The sequence below is a fragment of the Mastigoproctus giganteus genome, chromosome 6, assembly GCF_048544385.1.
Source record: "Mastigoproctus giganteus isolate SK-2022 chromosome 6, ASM4854438v1, whole genome shotgun sequence".
Classification (NCBI taxonomy): domain Eukaryota; kingdom Metazoa; phylum Arthropoda; class Arachnida; order Uropygi; family Thelyphonidae; genus Mastigoproctus; species Mastigoproctus giganteus.
Genome location: NC_143580.1, coordinates 135,174,753 through 135,198,557, shown reverse-complemented (window position 1 = coordinate 135,198,557; position 23,805 = coordinate 135,174,753). Strand labels below are relative to the sequence as shown.

Genomic DNA, 23,805 nt, shown 5'->3' with positions numbered 1-23,805 from the left:
TAACTTTAAGTAACTTAAACCCAAATTACACGGAACCCCAAGAATGTTGTTGCGGCACCCCAGTTGAAAACCACTGCTCTAAACAAAAGACAAGTATTCAAGTATTTGTGTTTGTTAGGCGGGATCCAGGGTTTCCCCTATACACCGCAGTGTACTCTAAAAGCATATCGCTGAGCCGGCAGAAAAAAAAAAAAAAAAAAAAAAAAAAAACTTTTCAAGGAAAGAACAACTAATAAAATGTTTGAACCCGTTACTGTGTGTAAGTGTGTGTTCTGTTGTATGTTGTGTGCCGGCTCCTGGCATTTCGCAGTCTGGGGGCAGAAGCAATTTCCTTCTACCCCCAGACTCCCGTCCCTAGCCACGTGGAGGCAGCCAGGAACAACTATACTTCATACTGATGCAAAACATCAAGAATAAATGGGAAGGACTTAGTAGGAAAATAGTTAGAAGAAAGAAACGGAAGAAATAGGTTAGAAAAGGAAACAGAAGAGGAAAAAAGAATTTCCTCAACACTAGTGGCAAATAATTAAAAACATTTCAACAAATATTGCTTTAAAACTCTTACTATTACAAAATATTATTTATATTTTGTTATATAAAATCTTCCAATTGAAAGCAAAAATAAGTAAGTATATTCAACTACAGTTAAGTTAAATTTGATTCAATAACACCAATTAACTTATTACAACAAAATTCAGCAACTATTGGAACAACACTTAAGTAAATAATTACATTTACCATTTAACTTAATGAATCAACCACCAGCCCGAATGGGGCTGAAATTTACAAAATCTCAATTTCTCAGAAGAGATATACATATATACAAAACTAGAAAACAAACACAGAACAGACTCAAAAACCCAAAAACAAAACCAGGTAATAACTGTAAGTTACAATATAATACAAAAGTTCTAGAAGAGTTAAAACTTTGTTACATATTTACATTTAACTACGAGCTAAGACATCTCATTTACAACAGAAGTACAAGAAGAAAGACTCCACCCTAACCAGGGCAAAACAAAAACTGTGCATTATTATACCTAAAACACAAGAGTTAGATTCCTAATGGTGTCGATGTTATCTAAGAACTATCTGACATTAAGATTTTCCGACGTTTGAAAACCTTATCCGCAAAAGTTGAAAAAGCCCCAAACAATTCCAAAGAGGAAACCAAAAGAGGAAACTCAGAAACATCAAACACGTTTGTTATTAATTGAAAAGGAAGCCGTAAATCAACATATAAAGGACAGTCTAATATTATGTGTGGAACTGTTTCCAATTCACCACACAAACAGTTTGGAGAGTTAGCAAGACCGAAATGAAAAAGCTTAAAATTAATGCTACCGTGCCCAGAAAGAAGAAAGGTGAGATATAGACCTGGCGTAAACCAGGGAAAGTTATCCCTAGTAAAAATTTCTACTGTAGGTTTAAAACTATAAGTTACTCTTCCTTTTGTATTAAGATTCCAATCCTGTTGCCAGGAATCTTTAAAGAGTGCTGTCAACCTTTTACATTCCTCCTTATAGGTAAGATCCAAATTGTTAGAATACTGGTTCAATTGGACAAGAATACCTCGACTTTTATGGAACATAAGAAAATTTTGAATAACCTCATATTGAATTGGTAATTTCCCAGTTAAAACTAACAGGGCTGGGGTAGAAATGGTTCTGCAAGCACGTGATGTTGCTAAAAGGAAAAAACGTTGCGCTTGTATAAGATACTTTGCAACCATAGTTGTAGTACATTTACGGCCCCAAGCACCAGCAGCATAGACAATAATCGGGATAAAGATGCATCTGTAATATGTTCGAAGCACACTGGATTTTAAACCAGAAGTACATCTTGCTATATGAAGTATTTTGCCAGTGAGGATTTTAATTTTCTTTAGCAAGTATTTCGCATGCTGGACGAAATTTAGCTTATTATCCAGCATGACTCCTAAATATTTGAAAGAAGTTACAAGGCCAATAGAATTATCATTAAGTTTTACGGTTGGTGGTCTGTTAACAGCTAGCCGCCCCTTCAACAGCATCTGCTTTGTCTTTGAGACTGAGACCTCGAGCTTATGCAGTTGGCACCAGCAGTCAAGATCAAGGAGTGCCTCATTGGCACGTTCCTCCAATTCCAACCTGGAATTACCAAGGATGAGAACGACCAAATCATCGGCGTAAGCAACTTTATGTGTATATGGTAGATTTTGAGTGAGCCACCCATCCAGAACAACGGACCAACAAATTGGTCCCAGAACAGAGCCCTGGGGGCAGCCACGAGTAACCTGTCTCTTTACAACTTCAAAGCCAGAGGAGACAACAATGTTACGGTTTGAGAAATAACTTGATATTAACCTGTATAAAGGAATGGAAACCTCGGCCTCCCGAAACCTCGCGAGGACACTTTGCCACCATAAGGTGTCAAAGGCCCCCTTGAAGTCTACAAAGAGACCAAGGACATATTTGCTATTAGAGGCAGCTGTCAAATCAAGGGTGGCATTAATGGCATCCACCGTTGAGTACCCTTTCCGAAAGCCAAATTGATTACGTGCCGAAAGAGAATGATTGTTATAATAAATCTGAAAACGAAGTGAGATTAATTTTTCTAGTACTTTGCTTAAAGCAGGAAGTAAAGCAATAGGCCTATATGAAGTAACCATATTTGCCGGTTTGTCTTGATGTTTTAATAATATTTTCAAATTTGCTACCTTCCAAGAATCAGGAAAACAACCACCAGCCAAACAAGAATTCAATAAGTCACTAATGCAAGTCGGGCAAAGCTTCCAGATTCGCTTCAGTATGGACACCTCCATCAAGTCCAGACCGGGACATTTGCCCGAATTAAGTGAACTGATGGAGTTGTCGATTTCAAAAATGGAAAAAGGTTCCTCAACACTTGAAGCAGAGTAACAAAGATGATTGAATCTTAAGGAAGTCTGCAAAGGACTCTCAGGAACGGTGATATCATCCTTTATTATTTCTTGTAAAATGAGAGTGATGGATTCCTTCCAAGAAAGAGTTTCCGTGAGATCTGGTTTTAGGATTGAAGAATGGATCAGACCAGGGTGAATCTTCTCAGTAACCAGTTTGAACACAAAACCCCAAGGGTCAGAATTTAAGTTTTTTGAAATTAGATCATCCCAAGCTTTTCTCTTACATTTATATATAGTATTGAAATAAGTTCTCCTTGATGTTTTATACTGTTCGTAAAAAGTCTGTATTTCCGCCTGGGGTCTGTGTGAACGCTTAGCCCTTTGAAATTTTCGCCTTGCAGAGCTAAAAGCTTTTCTCAGGTTCGAGAGCTCAGACGTCCACCAAGGGACGGAAGAAGGGGAACGAGAACATTTCTGCAATGTAGAGTCACAAACAAAAGAGAATAACTTCATAAATTCTTCAAGATGGGAATTAGTGTCCAGAGAATTCAGAAAAGCAATACAGGTAGGAGTAAAAGTATCCAAAAATTTTGCATCAAAAAGTGACCAATCTATATTAACTGTTCTATATCTGGGAAAATCAGCTGTGTGTCTGGAAGGGCCCAAGGAAACGTTAAATTTAATGTGGAATACAATGGCATTATGGTCACTACCGGACCACGTGGGCTGAACCGACCAAGAATGAATGTTACTGCCAAAGGCTCTGTTGGTAAGAGTTACATCAACACTGGACTGTCCGGAAGCAGAAACAAAAGTTGGAGGTGAATACGGAATGTTCCAAACCGTTAAACCTTTAGAAAAAATTAACTCCTCAAACAACTCACCCTTAAGATTTGGAGGAAAAGAAGACCAGAGCGACGAAGAAGAATTAGAATCTGTCATAATTAGTAGTTTTTCACCAGCTAAATGCGATAATACGTGGTCCAGATAGATTAAAAAAGGCTCAATTGGCTGTACACCTTGTGAACAACGCATGTACAATGATATAGCATAAAACTTTTCAAACGGACCCTCTATGCAGGCGCAGGCAGCAAAATTAGAACACAAGGTATTAATTTTAGTAACAACCAATGAGGGGTCAGCCACCACCAGGGCTGCCCAAACCATAGCCCTGGCATTCCCCCCAGTACCAATATGCTGTATATAAGAAGAGACTATTCGAAACGAAAAAGGAAAGCCTTTAACCAAACCCTTTACTGAATATAATTCTTGTAAACCCATAAACGAAATCTTTTTATCAATTGCAATTTTTGCTAAGTCATTAGTAACCGAAGCTGACCTCTGACAATTGAGTTGTATAACTTTTAGCGAAGGACTAAAAGAAGAATGGAGGATTCTATTGAAAATTAGTTTTTGAGCGAATCAGCTCCTGTGCTCGAATAAATTCCGGGCAGCTAAGATCCCTATAAGAGTGTTTACTATCCTTTCTCCTCACCTTACAGTTAACGCAGCAAGGGGGGGAGTCTTTCTTAGTACAATTGTCAAATTGGTGACCTTGATCACCGCAGTGACCACATACATTAGCAGTTTGTTGACAAGTTTTTGCGGAATGACCATATCCTAAACAACGAAAACAGCGCGAAACAATGGTAAAGTCCTTTACACTGTGGGCTGTCCAGCCCAAGAAAACTCTACAATCCGAACTCAATAAGCAGTGTCTCATTTTCGGGGAAACCTCGAAAACTAAATGACAAGTATTTTTATTTTTCGAGCCAAACCTGAATCTTACTTTAGTATTTGTTTCAAAATCCTTTTTATCAATTTTATTACAGAGATTTTTCTCAAACAAGTCATCCAAAAAGTCCTCATCTGAGGAATCCCCAGGGATGTCAAAAACTACCAAGGTTGGGTTTAACTTCTTAGGATGTTCTATGTGAAGATCGCAGTCCGCAAATTTACCACAATTCTCCAAAGTACGGAGATCATTCTCAGTAGCAGTCTCTATTACTATCCCTTTCTCCCTTAGCTTTCGCACTGATTTAATCTTAACCTTCTTTAACTCTTGCTTAAAATCCGAAGAAAGGAGTTGTTTTACATCTTCGCTTGACGTTACCGTACTGTTTACGCCAGCTTTGACGAAGAGAACGTGTTTCGATTGAGCACCCGAAGGTGGAGGGGCTAGAGCTGGACCAGTTTGAGGTCTTAAATTAGTAGTAGTTACTGTAGCAAACGTGGATGCTGTCGAGGGGTCTGAGGAAACAGACAAGGGTTTGGAGATTTCATCCAATTGCTGCGTCAGCGTATCCAATTTTATTTGGATATCCTTCAATTGGTTATCTTTAGCCAGCAAGCTGGCAGAAACATCCTCAAATTTAGTCAAAAAGTCTTCCACAGTTGCAAGTTTTGTACGAAGTTCTGTGATTTGGAAATCCTTTGATGTTAATAGTTCCTTCAAATAAATATTATCTGTAGCTGCAACCTGCAAAGAAGCAATCTCCTCCTTAAGCTTTGAAGTCGTCTCAACGTCTTTGGCAGCGAAGTCGTTGAAAAATTTCTTCTGTTCCTCCAAAGCAAAGGCCAACTTCTGAATTATCTCCTCCACACCATTCCAAAGTTGCCAAGATGATGTAATAAACTTAGATGGAATGCCCTTATACGAATGTGAAACTTCAGAAAACTGATTCTTATAAAAGTTAAAGGCTGAAATCAATTCAGAAGGATTACTAATGTCCACAATCAAGTTCTTGAGACTCTTAGACTGAGACTCATTCAAAGCCAGAGGGCCTTCAACTTTGGAAGGAGTACTGGTAAGAATCGAACCAATGGGTCCAAACTTCTGTGTAAGAGAACTGTCCAACACTGAAATGTTCAATAGTTGGGGACACTTACCTGTATTATCATCACGAGAAGTACTTGAGCTGGTGGAGCTATCCATTTGGAATGTAATTGTACCTAAAGTTTGATAATGAATAGTTCTGTTTCTACTCACCAGGGGCGTTCAAAAAATTCACAAAAATAAGTATTTTTAATCTGAATTACCACACCAAAAATGAGCAGGATCCGCCCAATAGGTATCGAGAAAAGGGCGATTTAAGTTTAAAAAAATAACAGCCCAAACCAGCCCAAAAATAATATTGAAGGCAGGTTTGAGCAAACAAGACAATTATGCTTATATCTGAGTCCCTAATAAGCCAAAACCCCCAAAACTTTATGGAGGGGGTCTATAGGGCATGAGAAGAAAGTATACTAAAGGGCAAAATATTAGGAGCACCCAAACAAAAGTTACAAAATTTAAAAGACATAGTGATAAAAATGGCAATTCAAGTATACACAATATTTTCAAGGTAACTATTGGTTACCAAAACAAATATATTATAGTCAATGATAATGTTTATATAACAGTGCAGCCAATAATCTGCACCAAAGATAGTATAACAAGCTAAAATGGTATTACCAACAGTCTGTAATAACTCAATATACAAAAACGCTATAGGTTATAGCTACACCACAAAATGGCGACTCCCATATGGAGGCAGCCATGCAAACACAAAATGGTGACTTAACAAAAGTCCGCCAAAACTCAATGACCTTTAAGCCTATTGGTCAAAGAGAATGGGGAAGACAGTATGGCTGCCAGTATTATTCCAATTTATTTGGTAGGCAAGAGCTGAAAAAATATAAATCATGGTAATGGCTGGCTATTTGCACAAAACAAATTAATCTTCAGTACCCCAGTGCAACAATCAGCCACCCTAGAGTTCCAGAATGGTGTCAAGACCTTTAACAACCCCAAGCTTGAGGGTCAAAGGCCAAAGCAGAAAAAAAAAAAAAAAAAAAAAAAAATTCTGTAAGTGAAGGGAAACAACAACGTTAAGTGTCAGCCATTGTTCAATGTTATCAATAGCGATAATTTCAATAAAAAATGCAAACTAAGGATGAGGAGCAGAGCGCTATCCCTTCACTCACAGAGCCAAGAAAGTTATGAGTACACTCACCATAATTTCTTTGTTATGGGGACATACTTTTACAAAGGTGGGGTGGCCTAGAAAACACTGAAAAAGATAAATCCTGGGAGACTAAGAAAAACACGTCTGAGCGTATATAGAGACCTCATGCGTTGTTATGAATAGGGACAGAGGTATGCGTATGCATCCTCTGTTTTCTAAAAAGAGGATGCATACGCATACCTCTGTCCCTATTCATAACAACGCATGAGGTCTCTATATACGCTCAGACGTGTTTTTCTTAGTCTCCCAGGATTTATCTTTTTCAGTGTTTTCTAGGCCACCCCACCTTTGTAAAAGTATGTCCCCATAACAAAGAAATTATGGTGAGTGTACTCATAACTTTCTTGGCTCTGTGAGTGAAGGGATAGCGCTCTGCTCCTCATCCTTAGTTTGCATTTTTTATTGAAATTATGGACAGTTGGAATACACTTTTGTCGGAAAAGAAACATACACCCAGACCCAGAACTAAAGCTCGGAGAACAACTAATCCCAATAACATCCAGCACAATTTTTCTTGGACTTGTGAATACATGAACTCCTCCAGCAGATCCAAGTAACTGTTTTATTTAAAACTTGTTTCTTCTGCATCTTATTTTAAGTAATGTGATCATGGGAAGTTCACTTTTGGGACTGTCTTTTATTTTGCTTTTTATAAGAGAACAAATATAATGCTAGGATTTCTTGATTTTGTTATTTTGTTTCTCACCTTAGGCCTGTGCATCTTCCCATACAACTGAGAGGTAGCTTTGTTTAAAAATATAACTGTGAGAAAAACTGTTTTTTGTTGATCAAGTATTTACTTTTATATTTTACGCTACACTGCATTGAAATCAGAAAGGATGTATGTACAAGAATATACGAAGCTTGCTTAGACATTCTCATATCCTTTTTAGTTATGTTTCTAATGGTGCAAGAATTTTTTGAAAAGCAACTGAAAAGCCTGTATTTTGGTTAAGTGGAACCTGAAAATCCATTGAATCCATCTGGATAGAGTTCTTGGAAGTAGGTAGCAAGGCCCGATTATCCTTTGGGCACAATGGGGGCATTGCCCAAAGAGCCTATGAAAAGGTTTAGTTAAAAAAATATGTGCCTTAAGATAAATGAAAACTGCTAAATCACACTTAATAGTTTTCTTTAACTGAATCACTTTAAATCTTTTTATTATAAAAATACATATTTTATATGTGCTCTCCATGTAGAGTAATACATTTCTTCCATGTATGGATCAGTTGTTTAATGCCTTGATCATAGAAGTCAAGTCTGCACTATTTGCCCAAAATCACGATTCCACTTCATTGATGACTTCTGAGACAAATCAAAGCACCGTCCACGCAATGGTTTCTTCATTTCTCAAAACAAGAAGTCTGGTGGTGCTAGGTCAGGAGAATAGGGTGGGTGCTGCTGCAGTAGTTCAAAGCCACACACAAATCCAGCAGTTGGTGAGAACATTGCATCCAACATTGCTTCTGCAAAGGTATCAGCAATCTTGGAACCCATTTTGTGGAGACCTTAGACATGTGCAGATGATCGTGTAAAATGTTGTGGGCAGACCCGTAACTAACTCCCACTGCATTTGCGATGAAATGAATTGTCACATGTCTGTCACTCAGAACCAGCTACTCAACCTTTGTAACCTCACTGTCTGTGGGTGTTGATAACCTTCCTTCTCTTGGCTTGTCAAAGACACTTGTACAACCACACTGGAACTCCCGTTTCCACTTTTTTACAGTGTCATAGGATGGAAAATTCTGCCCATACACAGCTTTCATTTCTTCTTCAATTTCCTAAGCTTTCTTGCCCTGCAAGTGCAGGAACTTGATCACTGCTCAATGCTCCACTTTGTCAACTGTAGTATTCAGACTCCACCTCTGGTGACGATCACCTATGGGAATGAAATTTCACATGTTAGTTATTGAATAAGTACACAATTTATACAGCATCTTCCTACTGATGTTTTATCTAGGTCGGGGTATGAACTTTTTGACACCCCCTCATATAAACAAAGTCAATACAACGTATCATACATATTCAAAACATCTAAACACAATTTTAGGGGTCAGAGACAGGTCACATGGGAAGTCCTTGCAGACACTGACCACAAATAAAATTGAAAACTTAAAGCTAGCCAAGTCAATGTGCCTCTGTGTGCTAGCTGTTATCAACAGCCACACTGAATTTGAACCAATGAAGGTTTGAATTGATAGTCTGCCCAAATATGACATAAGTGCATGTTTAGGTGATATTTCTTTCTCTGTGTAATTTATGGTTGGCATATGCAAGTTCACAGTCAGGGGATTGTAGTATTGCTAGTATTGCTGTTCATTTATCGTATAGATCTTAATTATATTTTGGAGCTTGTACATTTTCTACATTTGTGAATATTTATCTGTAGATCTACCTTGAGGGGTCTGCAATTAAGATAGTATTCACAAACAATTATTTCTGCTAAAATTATACAGTATTAGTATGTTTTTCACTTTCCTGCAATTCTTTTTCTTCATCTTTCTTTGCTACTCAGCTGTATATAAGAGCAATATGGCCTTAGTTGCTAATGCTCCTAAAAACCAAATAACAACAACAACAAGCTGTCTATAAACCACCATTATCCTCTAGTTAGCTCCCTTTCCATAACTGTAATTGAGCAGTAATATACAAGTACCATTAAAATTATAAAATAAGCAACAAGATATATGTTGAATAAATTAAGATACAAGCAAAAGCATAAAAATAATAAAGAAGAGCAGTCAGTGCCAGAGTGCTCTAATGCAGCCTGTATCTAAAGATTTCTTTTTTAGCATGCAACAGAAAAGTATTATGGTAACCAGGGAGAGGGAATAATCCATAATTCCTCATCTCATTACAGAGAGATACAATGTGTGATATTACTTATTTCATTGTGTTTGAGAAAGATGTTCAATGCAGTTAGACTACAGTGAACAGGTCTGTCACACTTTGATTGCGGTCCCAGTGCTTTTTTTAATGTAATGGATACCCTTGCATAACATTGGAGCTGTAGTCAAGATGTTACACCTTTTCTCATTTTAATCAATCTGCATTGAACCATTTGGGTAACATTAAACTCAAAAATTTGAAATGAAATTTCTGAGCAGTGCAGATATGCTTCTAGGACTACTCATTGGGGTTCTATCAGTAATATTGGAGAACTTGTCAGCAAGTTTAAAGAGGTGATTATCCCATTATGTAAAGTAATAGTTAAGCCTCACCTTAAATACTGCATGCAGTTTGGGAAGGGTGTAGAAAGGACTGTGTGATTATTTGAAGACACTTAAGATTATTCTTGCCAAAGGTTTCGTAACTTGCAACATCTGGATATTAGGCATCTGTGTGTGATTCTAAATGAAATGTTGAAGTCATCTTTACTCTTTAGACAACACACACAAGAGAGCATAGTTTAAATTGAAAAACGGATAGTTGCAAAACACATGCAAAAAAATTTGCTTTCAGTCAAAGAATAATTGATTATTGTAATAAACTTTCACCTAGTGTTATGGAGATAGCAATTTTGAAAAAATTTAAAGGATTGGGTAAATTATTAGAATAGATTGGCAAGAATAAATTAAGTGGGTAGGAGTTTTTTGCTGATACTGTATATCCTTGCATAATTTATATAATAATAATAATGCACAAATTTCATCCTTAATCATTGGAAATTCTTGCAGCTGGTTTCCATCCCTGATGTATACAGTGAGTGAACAATATAATGGAAACACCTGTAATAAGAGCTACAGGTATGCAGTAATATGGTGTTGGGCCACCCTTTGCTTTTAAAATAGCCTATATTCTATGTGGAATAGATGTAAATTTATCTTGAACTGTCTTAAAAGGAATATTGGGCCATTCTTCATGGATAAATGTTTCAAGCTCCCTGAGTGATGAAGATAGAGTTACTGTTTCTTGCTCTTTTCTCCAAATTAGCCCACAGGGACTCAAACATTTTAATTCCAGTGATTGTGTGGGCTGTGGGAGAGGCTTGGCTTCAGTTTTATGCCCCTCAAACCAAGAATGGACAAATCCAGCTGTGTGTATTGGAGCATTTTCATCTTGAAACATTGCATCCTTTGTGGGATAATATATTTGTATCATGCAGTAAACTTGCTCACTTAGAATATCACCGTAATCAGTGGCATTAATTCACCTGTTCAGGGTGATGATAGGACCTAAAGAATACCACAATATCATTGTCCAAACCATCGTGGAATCTCCTCCATATTTGATGACACAAGACAGTCAGGATGATGCACTTCCTTTGGAATTTTCCAAATGTAAACTCTACCTGATGTTGGAAAAGGTGTGAGTGATGATTCATCTGAAAATATGGCATTTTTCCAATCATCAAGTGTCCAGTTTTTGTGCTCTGCCATAAATTTTGTCTTTAAGAAGTTGTCATTGAACTGTTTTACTAGAAACTGTATGTTGCTGAGACACATTTAAGTTCTGCAGTTATTTTTTGAGGCAGTATTTTTGTTTTTGGAGCTACAGTCCTTTTTGGTATCTGGCAGTCTCTTTCCACAAATTCTGCCACAATTTGTCCTATCCTCTTTTTGATTTTCCCCACTTGGTGAATACAGACATCAAGTATTGAGAATGCTGGCATCATGGCCACCAGCAGCATGGTGCAAGTGCACCACCTTTGGATTTTGAAGTAATACACAATTTTTAATATTTTCATTAATATATTGAAACATAAGATATTGCATGTATTCGAAAATTTGGTGAGCAAAAAATTTATTCCCACACCTTGCAAAATATCCTGCTGGTGCCCATGACTGGTATCACTTTCTATGCATTTGCATCAGCATGGGTAGCACAGTGGTAATAATTATTGTCCTCCTCACACTGAATGGAAAAGGCCAAGGTTTGAATCCTGTCAATGACAGGAGAAACTTTTCACTCCATAGTTAATATAGCTGGGCTCTGTTGTGGATATCAAGGGGCCCTACCCTGAGAAACTGATTTTTCATCCATTAAAAAGGCAAATTAGCCAGAGATATACATAGTTTTCTGGTGGCCTAATATATTTTTAAAAAGGTTTTAGATACTGATGTCCCTGCTAAACATGCACCAACTATTTTACCTCTTTAGAATTCAGAGAGTTCAGGCATCTTCTTTGTGTATCTTTTTATATCACCTCTAAATAAATATTAGCTACTACCTGCAAGACACAAAAAAAAATCAATTTAAAAGTTTCAATTGGTTTTGCAAAGTATTTCACTGATCAATTTATGGTATAATCTCCCCCCCCCCCCACTCTACATAAACCGATCAAGTGCGCCTCTAACAATCCCGCTAAATTCTAATCAACATCTAAAAATTCAACCGCTTTCCTCATAAACCTCTTCCGGCCTTTCCAAATTCTAGTGTTTATCCCCCCCCCCCCATTTATTTTTATATATATATGTATATGTCTTGCCACTGAAATCCTCGGAAAATAGGTGGCAGGGCCTGCCAGATCTACTGGATGCCTGACCTGTCTCCTCGTGGCAAAGTGTGGGCAACGGTGAGTCCCGTTAGGGGCTCACCGGCTAAATGGTCAGAGAAACAACAGAACATAACACTACACAAGAAAATACTCCTCACAAACTTTTTAAATCACTGGCCTCCACAAAGTTCTGTGTCACTTACAAAGAATACAATGCAGAGATGGGGGAAAACCCATGGTGCTGTCAGACAACTAACATATTTGTCTAACAGATAGTTGGCCCTTGTGTTTACCAGCAATTACAGGATGACAGAAAACAAGGGGTCTCGCAAGATAGACCCTTGGGGGCACCATCGAGTAACCACACTGGACACGACCTGATGCTTCGAGACCACAAGAACCTTCCTGTTCTGGAAATGACTATGGACTAGATAATCAAGCTGTAGGGACAACTGCATTCCTAAGTCAATCGAGGGTACTCTCCCATTAGAGAGAATCAAATGATCAGTTTATGGAATTAGATACTAATTATGAATAAATTTGTATGCTAAAAAGAAAAATACAAATAATAATAAGAATATGTACATAAAAGCAAAAGTTCTAGCTGTAAGTTCATTCTGCACCAAGATATCTTGAAGTTTTTTATTTTATTATTTTTTTTTTTTATCTAGATATAAAAAGAAATTAGAAGAAAAGCTTAAGGAACGTGGAAAAAAAGACAGTGATATTGACACCAGGTACTGTGGTGTTTTTTTTTTTTTTGTTTGTTTGTTTGTTTGTTTGTTTGAATTCAAAAACTTGCATTCCGTTGAAGCACAGCAGAGATTTATACTGGGTCTGTTAGAAACAACTGGCACTCTTTATTGTTTTTCCTTTGCACATTTGCAGTAGACATTTGCCTTCAGTGAAATTATGTAACACACTAGGGAAATCACTTCAGTATGGCATATTCAGCAAAATCACAACATAGCATAATTTTCACCAAAATATTTGCATTAGTGATATGCCTTCCATTGGCACATTCAAATTTTGAGTAGCAAGTAGCAAGAAACCCACTAGCAATAACAAACAAAAATTTACAGTAAGAGGAGCTCCGTGTATAGGAGCTCCACTCCATATACAGGTGACCCCCCACATAACGCTGATAATTCGTTACGGAAAAACAGTGCACTAAGTGAATCCGCTCTAAGCGAGCGCTGCATTCCCATAAGGTAACATATGTATTTGTGAGTTGCGGTCAGTGCCACACAGTATTTCCAAATCAATAATAAACAGTAGTGAAAAGATGCGCAATTGTTAGTCAAAATATTTAATATTCAAATATTTTTACATATAAAATATTCATTACATACGTATATAATTATGCGGTAACTACTTACATATCAAAATTAAACTTAAAATTCCAAATAAAATCATGAATTTAATTGATCTAAATTGGTTTTAATTGATGAATTTAATCATGAAAAATGTGTCGATTTTGGGTTGTACTTTGTCCCTCTTCCTGGTAAACTAAAAGGGGTTTTAATTTTAAATTCACCGCTTTGAAACCTGGCATGTTTTTTTTCTTCTTTCAATATGAAACTTCTTTTAGACATTTGTTTCCATAAAAAGTCCTGCTTCGTCTGTGTTAAAAAATTGTTGAAAAGTATAACACATAATACTCCTTCGATAATTTTAACAAGTTCTTTTTTGAAAGTTTTGGCTCCTTAATCTGCACTTACGGCTTTTCCCTGAATTTAAAATCTATTCAACCAGCCCTTACTAGTTTTAAATAGTTCCACTTCTCTCTCTCTCTCTCTCTCTCTCTCTCTCTCTCTCTCTCTCTCTCTCTCTCTCTCTCTCTCTCATATTTAACTTAACTGACTTCTGCATTGGATATTATCTTCAATGAAATTAGTTGAAGTCTCTCCATTTCAATCCTAATAACCGGCCTAGCCCTAGTTGCTTGCATTGGAACAGCTGTCTTTCCCACTGCTGAAATTAATTCTTTATTTTTTACATAGTTCCGAGAATAGCATGTGAGAAAATTTCACTGAGTGTGCGAAAATTTCTCAAGTTGGCATGGGGAAACATTTTAATCTAATTTTGGTATTCATTTGCAAGCTATCAAAAAGAGTGTTATAGTCAGATATGGGTTATAGTATAAGAATAGCAAACTGCCTTATAACGAGGGCTGGCTGTATAGGAGAATTGGTCTACTGCAAGCCCAGGTGATCTACCTTTATTTTCAATCTTTTGTGAACCCAACTGTGAAAATTTGTTTTCTATATTAAAAACATACATTTTTAATTATTTTTTGAAATTAGACCAGGCCCGGGCAAACTATGGCCCGTGTGCCGCATGTGGTCCGCTGCACATTTTTTGCGACCCACAAGCTTTAATTGTATTTTCAAAAAAAAGTTTACTTATTTTATGCCTTTTGCAACGCCTTTTTGAAAAATAAATTTGTATATGTGATATATTATAGAATTTGTCCACTTGTAAATTGTTTTATCATCTCTGTATTGTTCAAATTGAGATAGAATTTGAAATTGTGCACGAACTGGAGCGAGCCAACGGGCGCTTTTATAACGGTATAATTTGCGATTATAAACTAACCGTGCGAAACTACGGTAACAGACAACCAGTGATGACGACAATGGCTTTGCTGCTGTGGTGGAGTAATAGGATAGGACTGCTGACCAGCCTCAGTTCCAATCTGTTTTCTCTGACAATCATCCTGCAGTTAGTTTTTTTGCATTATCTTTGGTTATCATCTTGGTTGCCAGTAGCGATAAAAATAATATTTACGCCCTTTTAAAAATGAATAAAAAACGAAAAATTCAACAAGAGCATCGTGTCTTCAATGAAGAGTGGAACACAAAATATTTTTTTGCTAACATAAATAACAAGCCTATTTGTCTCATCTGCCGGGAGAGTGTCTCAGTGTTGAAAGAGTACAATATAAAAAGACATTTCACTACTAAACATTCCGAATATGGTGCCAATTTAACTCCGGAAGCGAGAAAGAAAACTGCTGATGGATTGATTCAAAATTTATCTAGACAACAAAATGTGTTTATGCGGGTAACTAAGGAACAAGAAGCTACTGTAGAGGCAAGTTTTGTTATTTCTCATATAATTGCAAAAAGCAACAAGCTTTTTTCTGATGGAGACTATATTAAAGAATGTATGACTGAAGCTTGTGGAATTATATCCTGACATTAAACACAAATTTGAGAATATAAGTTTATCTCGGCGAACCGTAGTAAGAAGAATTGAATGTATCGATACAAATTTGAATGAGCAATTATTATCAGTATTAGAATCCATAACGTGGTACTCGATAGCTCTCGACGAAAGTAACGATCAAAAGAATACTGCACAGTTATTAGTTTTCATACGTGGATGTACCTCTTAATTTGAAATTATCAAAGAGCTTCTTTCAGTGGAATCACTTAAAGACCAAACAACGAGAGCTGATATATTTGAAAAAGTTGAAAAATGCTTAACAAGATATAATTTACAATGGAACAAAATGGTAAGCGTAACAACTGACAAAGCACCAAGTTTGACAGGTAAAAATGTTGGAGCATTAAAGAAAATTCAGGATAAAATTTGTGAAAATTATCATGATTATAATTTAATTACAATTCTTTGTATTATACATCAAGTATTATGTAAAAATGTGTTAAAAATTTAACATGTCACATCTTGTATTATTAAACTAGTAAATTTAATACGATCGAAGGGCCTGAAACACAGACAATTTGTTAATTTTCTTCAAGATTTTGAATCCAAGTACACAGATATTCCTTATCATAGTCAAATTCAATGGCTTAGCTTAGGAAAAGTTCTTCGGAGAGTATGGGATCTTAAAGATGACATCATTCTATTTTTAAAACTGAAAAATATTATGGACTTTCCCGAATTAACTGATAATAATTGGATTTGTGATTTTGCGTTTACCCTGGACATCATGACACTTAAATACTTTCAACACCGTGTTACAAGGGAAAAATTTATACGCCCATGATATGATAAAAAGTTTGAATGGATTTAAATTAAAACTCCAGCTGTTCCTTCGACATTTATTAATTAACAAGGTAGACCACTTTCCAACCATGAAGTTGCTGAAGATTCCTGGAAAAATATTGTGAAATTATCAACACTTTGAATGATGACTTTTCATGAAGATCTGGCGACTTCCGAAAAATTTAGACAAGTTTGGCAATAGTGCGCGACCCATTTTCAATATAAATTGATCACAGTGCACCGAGTGAACACAGCTTTTTATGTTATATTTCTTCTTCATGATAACAAATAATATATATCTAAAAATAGTATTTTACGTGCGGCCTGCCTTCTTTTTGAATTCCTAATGTGGCCCTTCAGCCAAAAATTTGCCCAAGCATGTTTTAGACCTTTTGGCAAGCAAAATGAAAATTGGAAACTGAGCTTGAATGAACTTGCTCATCGGATGCCAATCGATCAATAATAAGAGCGCTTGCTGTATGAAACATAAAACATGCACATTAATAGTTGTATTCCGGCAACTCTTTACTGTCCCAAAACCAGAGAGCGTTACCAATTGCAGGAAAGTGTACAGCAGTAAAGCCAGCTTGCTGCCATTAACTGTGCATTCCAGGTGCCACTTGACACATGCATATAATTAGGTTTGACTTAATTCATGATTTTTTTTTTTTTTTTTTTTTTCCTATTTTTGTAATGAACAGATTTCTGGAATTTTCAGCAGAGCAGTAAAAGAAAACTTTTAAAAACATCTAGAAGAAATGTCAGCGCTGTGGATGGAGTAGATGAAGCACAGTTTACTGAAATACAGGCAACCCCCGTATAATTTTCCCCCGCAGTACTTCTACAACATGGTTTCGCTCTAACATGATTGATAAATTGTGGAAATCCTCGCACAACACAGTACTTATATAACACAGAGAATTTCGGTAAACCTCGCATAACAGGGTAATTTTAAGATTTTGTGAGGGGAAAACCCTGCTATTATGTTGTATGTAGTTTTTCAACATTTCCACTCTTTTTGAATCCCCGCTGTTGACTCGCTAGTAAAAAAAAATTATTGAGAGATCCCTGTATTCTATTTTGTTGGGAAATCCCTATGTTTTATGTTCTGTGCTATTGAACTCGTGCTTGTTGGATTTGTGAAAAAAATCTAGATTTCAAAGTTTTGGGTAGCACACCAGGCCATCTAAAAGATTTAAGTCGTCCAAATGTTGAAGTTACATTCCTACCCCACAGTTGTACTGGATTAATATAACTTCTTTCATTCGGCCATAAGATCAAGGCATTATATCCAACTTTAAAACTCATTACTTTAGAAAATTGTTACAATAGCTTTTGGAACAAAATTTTGGAAAAAATTGATTCCAAATCTATTGAAGTAATGGAGCCATGGCCACATTTCTCATTTGTAGATTGTATTAGAATCATAGCTTTATCACTGAAAGAAATAAAACTGTCAATGTTAAGTGCGTGTGGAAAAATGTATGGCCAGCATCAGTTCATTCAGGAAATATGGTCGAACTGGTAGAAAACAGAATCGGTGCAAAGTAGAACTTGCTGTGTCAGTAGGAGGGGAAGGTTTTGATGATATGACTACTGGAGCCCTTGTGGGTAGTACAGTTGATAGAATCACCCTCCCTACAACGGGTTCAAAAGACCTGAGTTTGAATCTTGTCAATGACGGGTAGAAATTTTATGGAACTTTTTCACAACATGGCTGAGTTAGTCGGGCTCAGGCAAGGGTAGTATGGTTTTTTATCCTGGAAACTCAGGTTTTTCATCCAGCAGAACAGAAAATCAACTACAGAACATGTAATTTACAGACAGTGTATATTTTTAAAATATATACACAGTATATATTTAAAAATTTTTTAAAGGATATGATTAGTGAAGACGTTCAAGAATTACTAGTAGAAAAAGAGGCTGGCGAAGCGGATTTGGTGGAAATGGCATCAGAGGTAAAACCAAATAAATTCAGAGGATGATAGTGCAGATGAAAATTCTAAACTTCCAAATTTTACACTAAAAAGCATACGGGAAGGCATACAGTTAGCCAAGCAATTAGAATCTTATTTTTTTAATACAGATTCTTGAATTATATAGTATCGGTGTAAATACACCATAGTTAACCCATAAGTAGTGTAAATGGCATCGTTTTAATTGCATCTCATATTGTGGTTGCCTTCACAACGAGATAGTGGTATTGCACTACTTCAAATAAATAATGTTTCTCTAGTAGAGAAGGCTACTGTTATTTATTTTCAGAGGATACCACCACCCAGACGATCGTTTCGAGGCTATTGGGCTTCATCAGTGGGCGGGCAGGTACCCTGGTAATACAACATGCCATCACAGTTGCGAAATTATATCCTCAATATGAGAGATGCCAAAGAGTTGGTAAAAATATAATTTGAAAATGAAATCCACAAGGCATAATTCTTATGGGTTTTGGTAATTAACTATATAGTATTGGTGTAAATACACCATAGTTAACCCATAAATTTGAACTACGCAAATAGTGTAGAAGGCATCATTTTAATTGTATCTCATATTGTGGTTGCCTTCACAACAAGATAGCGGTATTGCACTACTTCAAATAAATAACGCTTCTCTAGTTATTTGAATATTTAGAATATTTATGCCTTGTGCATTTCATTTTCAAAGGATTCTTGAATGAAAGGGCCCAAAGTTCAAAAGGGAGCTTCAAACATGCTTAGTTCCATACGATAAATTTCACAAAGATTTATCAATCAAAAGCAAACCCAGATTACTGATTTTTTTTTTTTTAAAGAGAGCAGAAGATACATGAAATCTAGAATGGTGTATTTTTGTTAGATTTTGAAACATAACCCCTTTTTGTACTTTTTCTTAGTCCAGTATAACACGGTTTTGCACAACACATTTTATAGGAACCCAACTACTGTGTTATACGAGGGTTAGCCTGTATTGTTTGGGAGTTTCATCAGCCCTGTGCACTTGACTCAGATTAAGATTAGTGATGTTTTCGTTTTTTTTTTAAAGCAGTTTGTCAATGTAGAGTGCTACTTTAAAGTGATTTGGAGATTCCAACCACAGTTTGAAGGAACTGTCTGCATATGAGATATGGTAACAGCATGAAGCAATAGGTCATACAGCAAGTGCAAGTAAGGATCTTTTACATAATCTTTCCAGGCTAGCTTATTTTCTTTCTTTTTCTTTAGAGATGTTTTTTCATTCACCTGACCTTTTTTTATGGTGGGATACCTTAAGGGCAGTGCATACATAACTAAGCCACAAATTGTGTTTGTGAAAAAATTGCTAGGGTAAATTAAAGAAATGCTGTTAAGTAATGATGAATTTCAGTAAATGTGTTCATCAATGTGTACCATTCAAAGGAGCACATTTATCGTGGTCAGTATTTTCAAGGAACAAAAGCGTGTCACTTTTAGTTAAATGGGTGTCCGTTACAACATGAGAACATCAGTATTAATCAAGAGAAACTTTTAAAGTCAGATACTTATACTAACTCTGTACAGAATTTTGGAATTCTCAAAAACTTAGCCTGAACTAGTCTTGCTGATTCCAGCTATATGGGCTGGTCATAGAGCATTTGTTTGAACCAAGAATCAGTTTCATATCACTTTTAGAACAGCTGGTAAAATTATTTTTGATTACAGTTCTGGAATTTTATCTTGGTTGCATGGAATTTGATGCATGTAAAGAAGTTGCTATTTAAGAAGCAGATTACTCCTTGAATGTAGTTTTCCAGTTGAATCCAATGTGGATTCAACTGGAAAACTATTTAAGGTTTGTTTGTTTTTTTTTTTTTTTTTGGTTTTTCTTCATTCTTATCTGTGCTGACTGGTGACGGCTCACACGAGCATTGTATTGACCAGTACATAGCAGAAATTTTCAGGTACAATTCATGCCTAGTTCAAAGTTTACTAAACAAATGATAACACTAAATAAGAGAAAGTTTGCCCTTCTTTGCATGGATTACAAATATGAAACAGCAAATATTATCCCAAGATAGGAGGAGTACTCTCTTGTTAGTAAATATTCACAGTTCTATATAAAAAGCAACACTGTATTATTTCAACGTACAACTCATCAGCTTTTGAACATAGAGCTTCATGACTGTGGTTTTAATGGTGGAAAAAATTAAACATGGCAATTTTTTTATTACAGAGATTATTTGAAAAATTTGTTGTATTTCTCACTTTGACTAAATTGCCATATTTCCCCATGTATAAGACGCACCTTTTTCAAAAAATTTGGGGTATAAAAACTGGGTGCGTCTTATACAGTGGTTGTAGATTTTTTTTTACTTGCATTTCGCGCTTGTTGCCTTTGCGCTCGTTGTTTCGCACTTGTTACCGGTATATTAGGTTACGTTTTGCCACGTTCTGCCCAGAAATGGCTCAGAAAAGATTTTCGTACAGTGCTGAATTCAAGTTAAAAGTGATCCAGTTTGCAAAAGTGAATGGAAATCGTGCTGCTGAATTTAAGTTATGGTCCTCCTCCAACTGAGAGAACAATCCAAGACTGGCTACGGGAAGAAGAAACCCTACTGAAAACCCCACGGCAGAAGAAGGCCATGAGAGGCAAGTCAGCAAAATGGCCTGATTTAGAGAGGGAATTGAAGATATGGATTGAGGAGCAAAGGGCAATTGGAATTTCTGTGTCCACAAAGATGGTTCAGCATGAAGCAAGAAGAATTGCTGATGAAAAAGAAGTTGCTGATTTCAAAGGAGGACACAATTGGTGCTTCAGGTTCATGGAACGGAATGGACTAAGCATGGACACGCACCAGACTTGCCCAAAAGATGCCTGAAAGCTATGAGCAGAAGGTCCTTGAATTTCATCGTTTTGTCATTCAATGTCGGAAGACACATCAGTTTGAGTTGGAACAGATTGCAAATATGGATGAAGTCCCCCTTCAATTTGTTGTCCCAAGTAACAGAACTGTTGATAAGAAGGGGGTGAAAACTAACTGTGAAGACAAGTGGACATGAAAAGAGCCATTATACAGTTGTTCTAGCTTGTTGTGCCGACAGAACCAAGCTGCTTCCTGTGCTGATTTTCAAACCCAAAACAATGCCAAAAGAAGACATTCCTCGAGGAGTGATTGTCCACGTTCATGGCAAGGGTTGGATGGATCAGGATGGGATGAAGATCTGGTTTGAGAAAGTTTGGAGCAGGAGACCAGGTGGGCTCTTACGCAAACCTGCCCTATTGGTGCTTAATCAGTTCAGGGCACACATAACAAAAAAGACAAAGAAGATTGCTGCAGAGCAAAAAACAAAACTTGCCGTCATACCTGGAGGCTTGACATCCCAGCTCCAACCACTTTATGTCAGCATTAACAAACCCTTCAAAGCTGCCATGAGAGACAAATGGAACCAGTGGATGAAGTCTTCTGGGGACAATTTGGCACCAGCAGGAAGAGTAGAGAAACCAACTATAGGAGAGGTTTGCACCTGGGTGACAAGATCCTGGGTTAATATCAAGATTGAGATCGTTGTCAAGTCATTTATGAAGTGTGGCATTTCAAATGCCATAGACGGAACTGAGGACAAGGCAATATATGAAGACAGTGATTCGTCATCAGACACAGATGAGAACAAGCTAATGGATGGGAGTTTGACAGTGATGAGTTGTATGAATTTTATGATGAATAAAACTTGAGTTCAATAACTTTATGTAATACATTTTTTTTTTTTTTTTTTTTTTTTTTTCAAATTTTGGGTCCCAAAATTAAGGTTCACCTTATATATGGGAGCGTCTTATACATGGGGAAATAGGGTAATGTGTTGATCATGTGTTGGGACCCTGTTGAGCTTTCACCTTGTTGGAAGCTGCAGGAACAGGAATATGGTATATTTGTAATTATTATTGGTCCCTGAGAACTGGACTTAATGTATAGTTGTAGTGTATATATTGTTTGGTTGGTCTAGCTTATGTCTTGACTGGATTAAGTGTCAAATATGTGTAATCATTAATGTCTGCTTTCTTGTGAACTCTCATTCTGGAAAACATAAGTGAGTCTTTTATTTGCGAACTTCCACTTCTGAAAGTTGCAAGTCAGTTGTGAAGATTCAATTTTAAATTCCTAGGTATTAGTTGGAGGTTGATGTTACTCTGCTGTCACTTAATCGTAAGGTCAATCATTCTTTGGTTTAGTAACTTATTCTGCTGGTAATGTCACTGTTATTATTACTATAGCCTTATGCCTTTTATGTAAGGTTTGAGTGTAGTATATGCTTTGATAATCTAGTTGACTGTTATGTTTAATTAGTTTTGATGTTCTGATGTCTAATCACACAGTGTTGTGATAAAGTTATTATTGATATTTGAGTAATATATTCCATTTTTTACTTCTTGTTCGACCTGAAGATGTATTTAAATATATTTTAGCCATTCTATTTGCCATCTGGCTAGTTAAGTTGTTTATTTAAGATGATCCTTGTATTTTATGAGTGCTAACCTGTTAGAAATTGTATATAGAACTACAGATATTGTTGATTATTCTGTAGATAATTTTGTGTAGTTACTTAGGTTACTCTACTATATCCACATGATGTTAAACTGTGGCTAATGGGGGAAACCCTGGGGGCTGCAATCAACAAATGAATAAAATTAAAAAAAAAAAAAAAAAATGTGATGTTGATTATCTGTTCATAAACATGTCTGCTACAGCAAAACTAAACTATTCTTAGCATTTTGAATGAGAGCAATGCAAATTAGTTACTTGTTCTTATCTTGTTCAGATGTTTCAAAATAACCAGGTTTTGATTCAGAGTATGTTACTGGACTTCTTCAGAAGACCCAAAACATACTTTTGATACTTGGAAATAGAAGTCATATGATCCAAATCGGGCAAGCAGAGAGGGTGTTCCATCTGAATGGTCCATACCCACCTTCCCCTTCAGATTGTCTTATTGATAATTCCAGTACATGCAATGCACTGTCTTTATCAATGAGACAATTCTTGATGCATTGCCATAATGCAGTACCTTTCCTGCAGTAATTTCAGAACTTGAAGGTAAATTGTCTGATTTAATAATTTATTCTTGGTGAATGAAGTCTTAATGGACTTCTTTCCTCTTCCTCCCACCCCTTCCCAAAGAATACAGTGAGCATAGTCTTGAATTTTGATGTGTGATTTATTCATCCTTGCTTTTTTTCCAGTCTTGAAATATTCTTTGTTATTCAATATTTGCTCAGCTTTTTTATCTCAGGATCATACTGGGATATCCATGTTTTCATCCCCTGGGATGGCATCTAGAAAATTTGATTCTTCTTGAATTTTGTCGTAAAAGTCAAGGTTTTGCAACTCCATCTTTGCAGAAGTCTTCATTTAAATTTATGATGGACACTCTTGGCCGTCATGAGACATCTAGATCAAGAGTAACCATGGGTGTTTTCTCATTCTATCGCTGAACAGAAATATGACTGCTGGAAAGCATTGGTGAAAACAGAAGGAAATAATGACCCTTGGG

General features: G+C 36.4%; 1 protein-coding gene across 1 annotated transcript in view; it reads left to right on the top strand.

Annotated features, from left to right (window-relative positions):
* Acf (ATP-dependent chromatin assembly factor large subunit) overlaps positions 1-23,805 on the top strand; it is a 373,562-nt gene that overhangs the window by 214,074 nt on the left and 135,683 nt on the right. Inside the window, exon 14 of the mRNA XM_090376504.1 lies at positions 12,982-13,047. Coding sequence (XP_090232630.1) covers positions 12,982-13,047 — 66 coding nt within the window. The remainder of the gene's footprint in view (positions 1-12,981; positions 13,048-23,805) is intronic.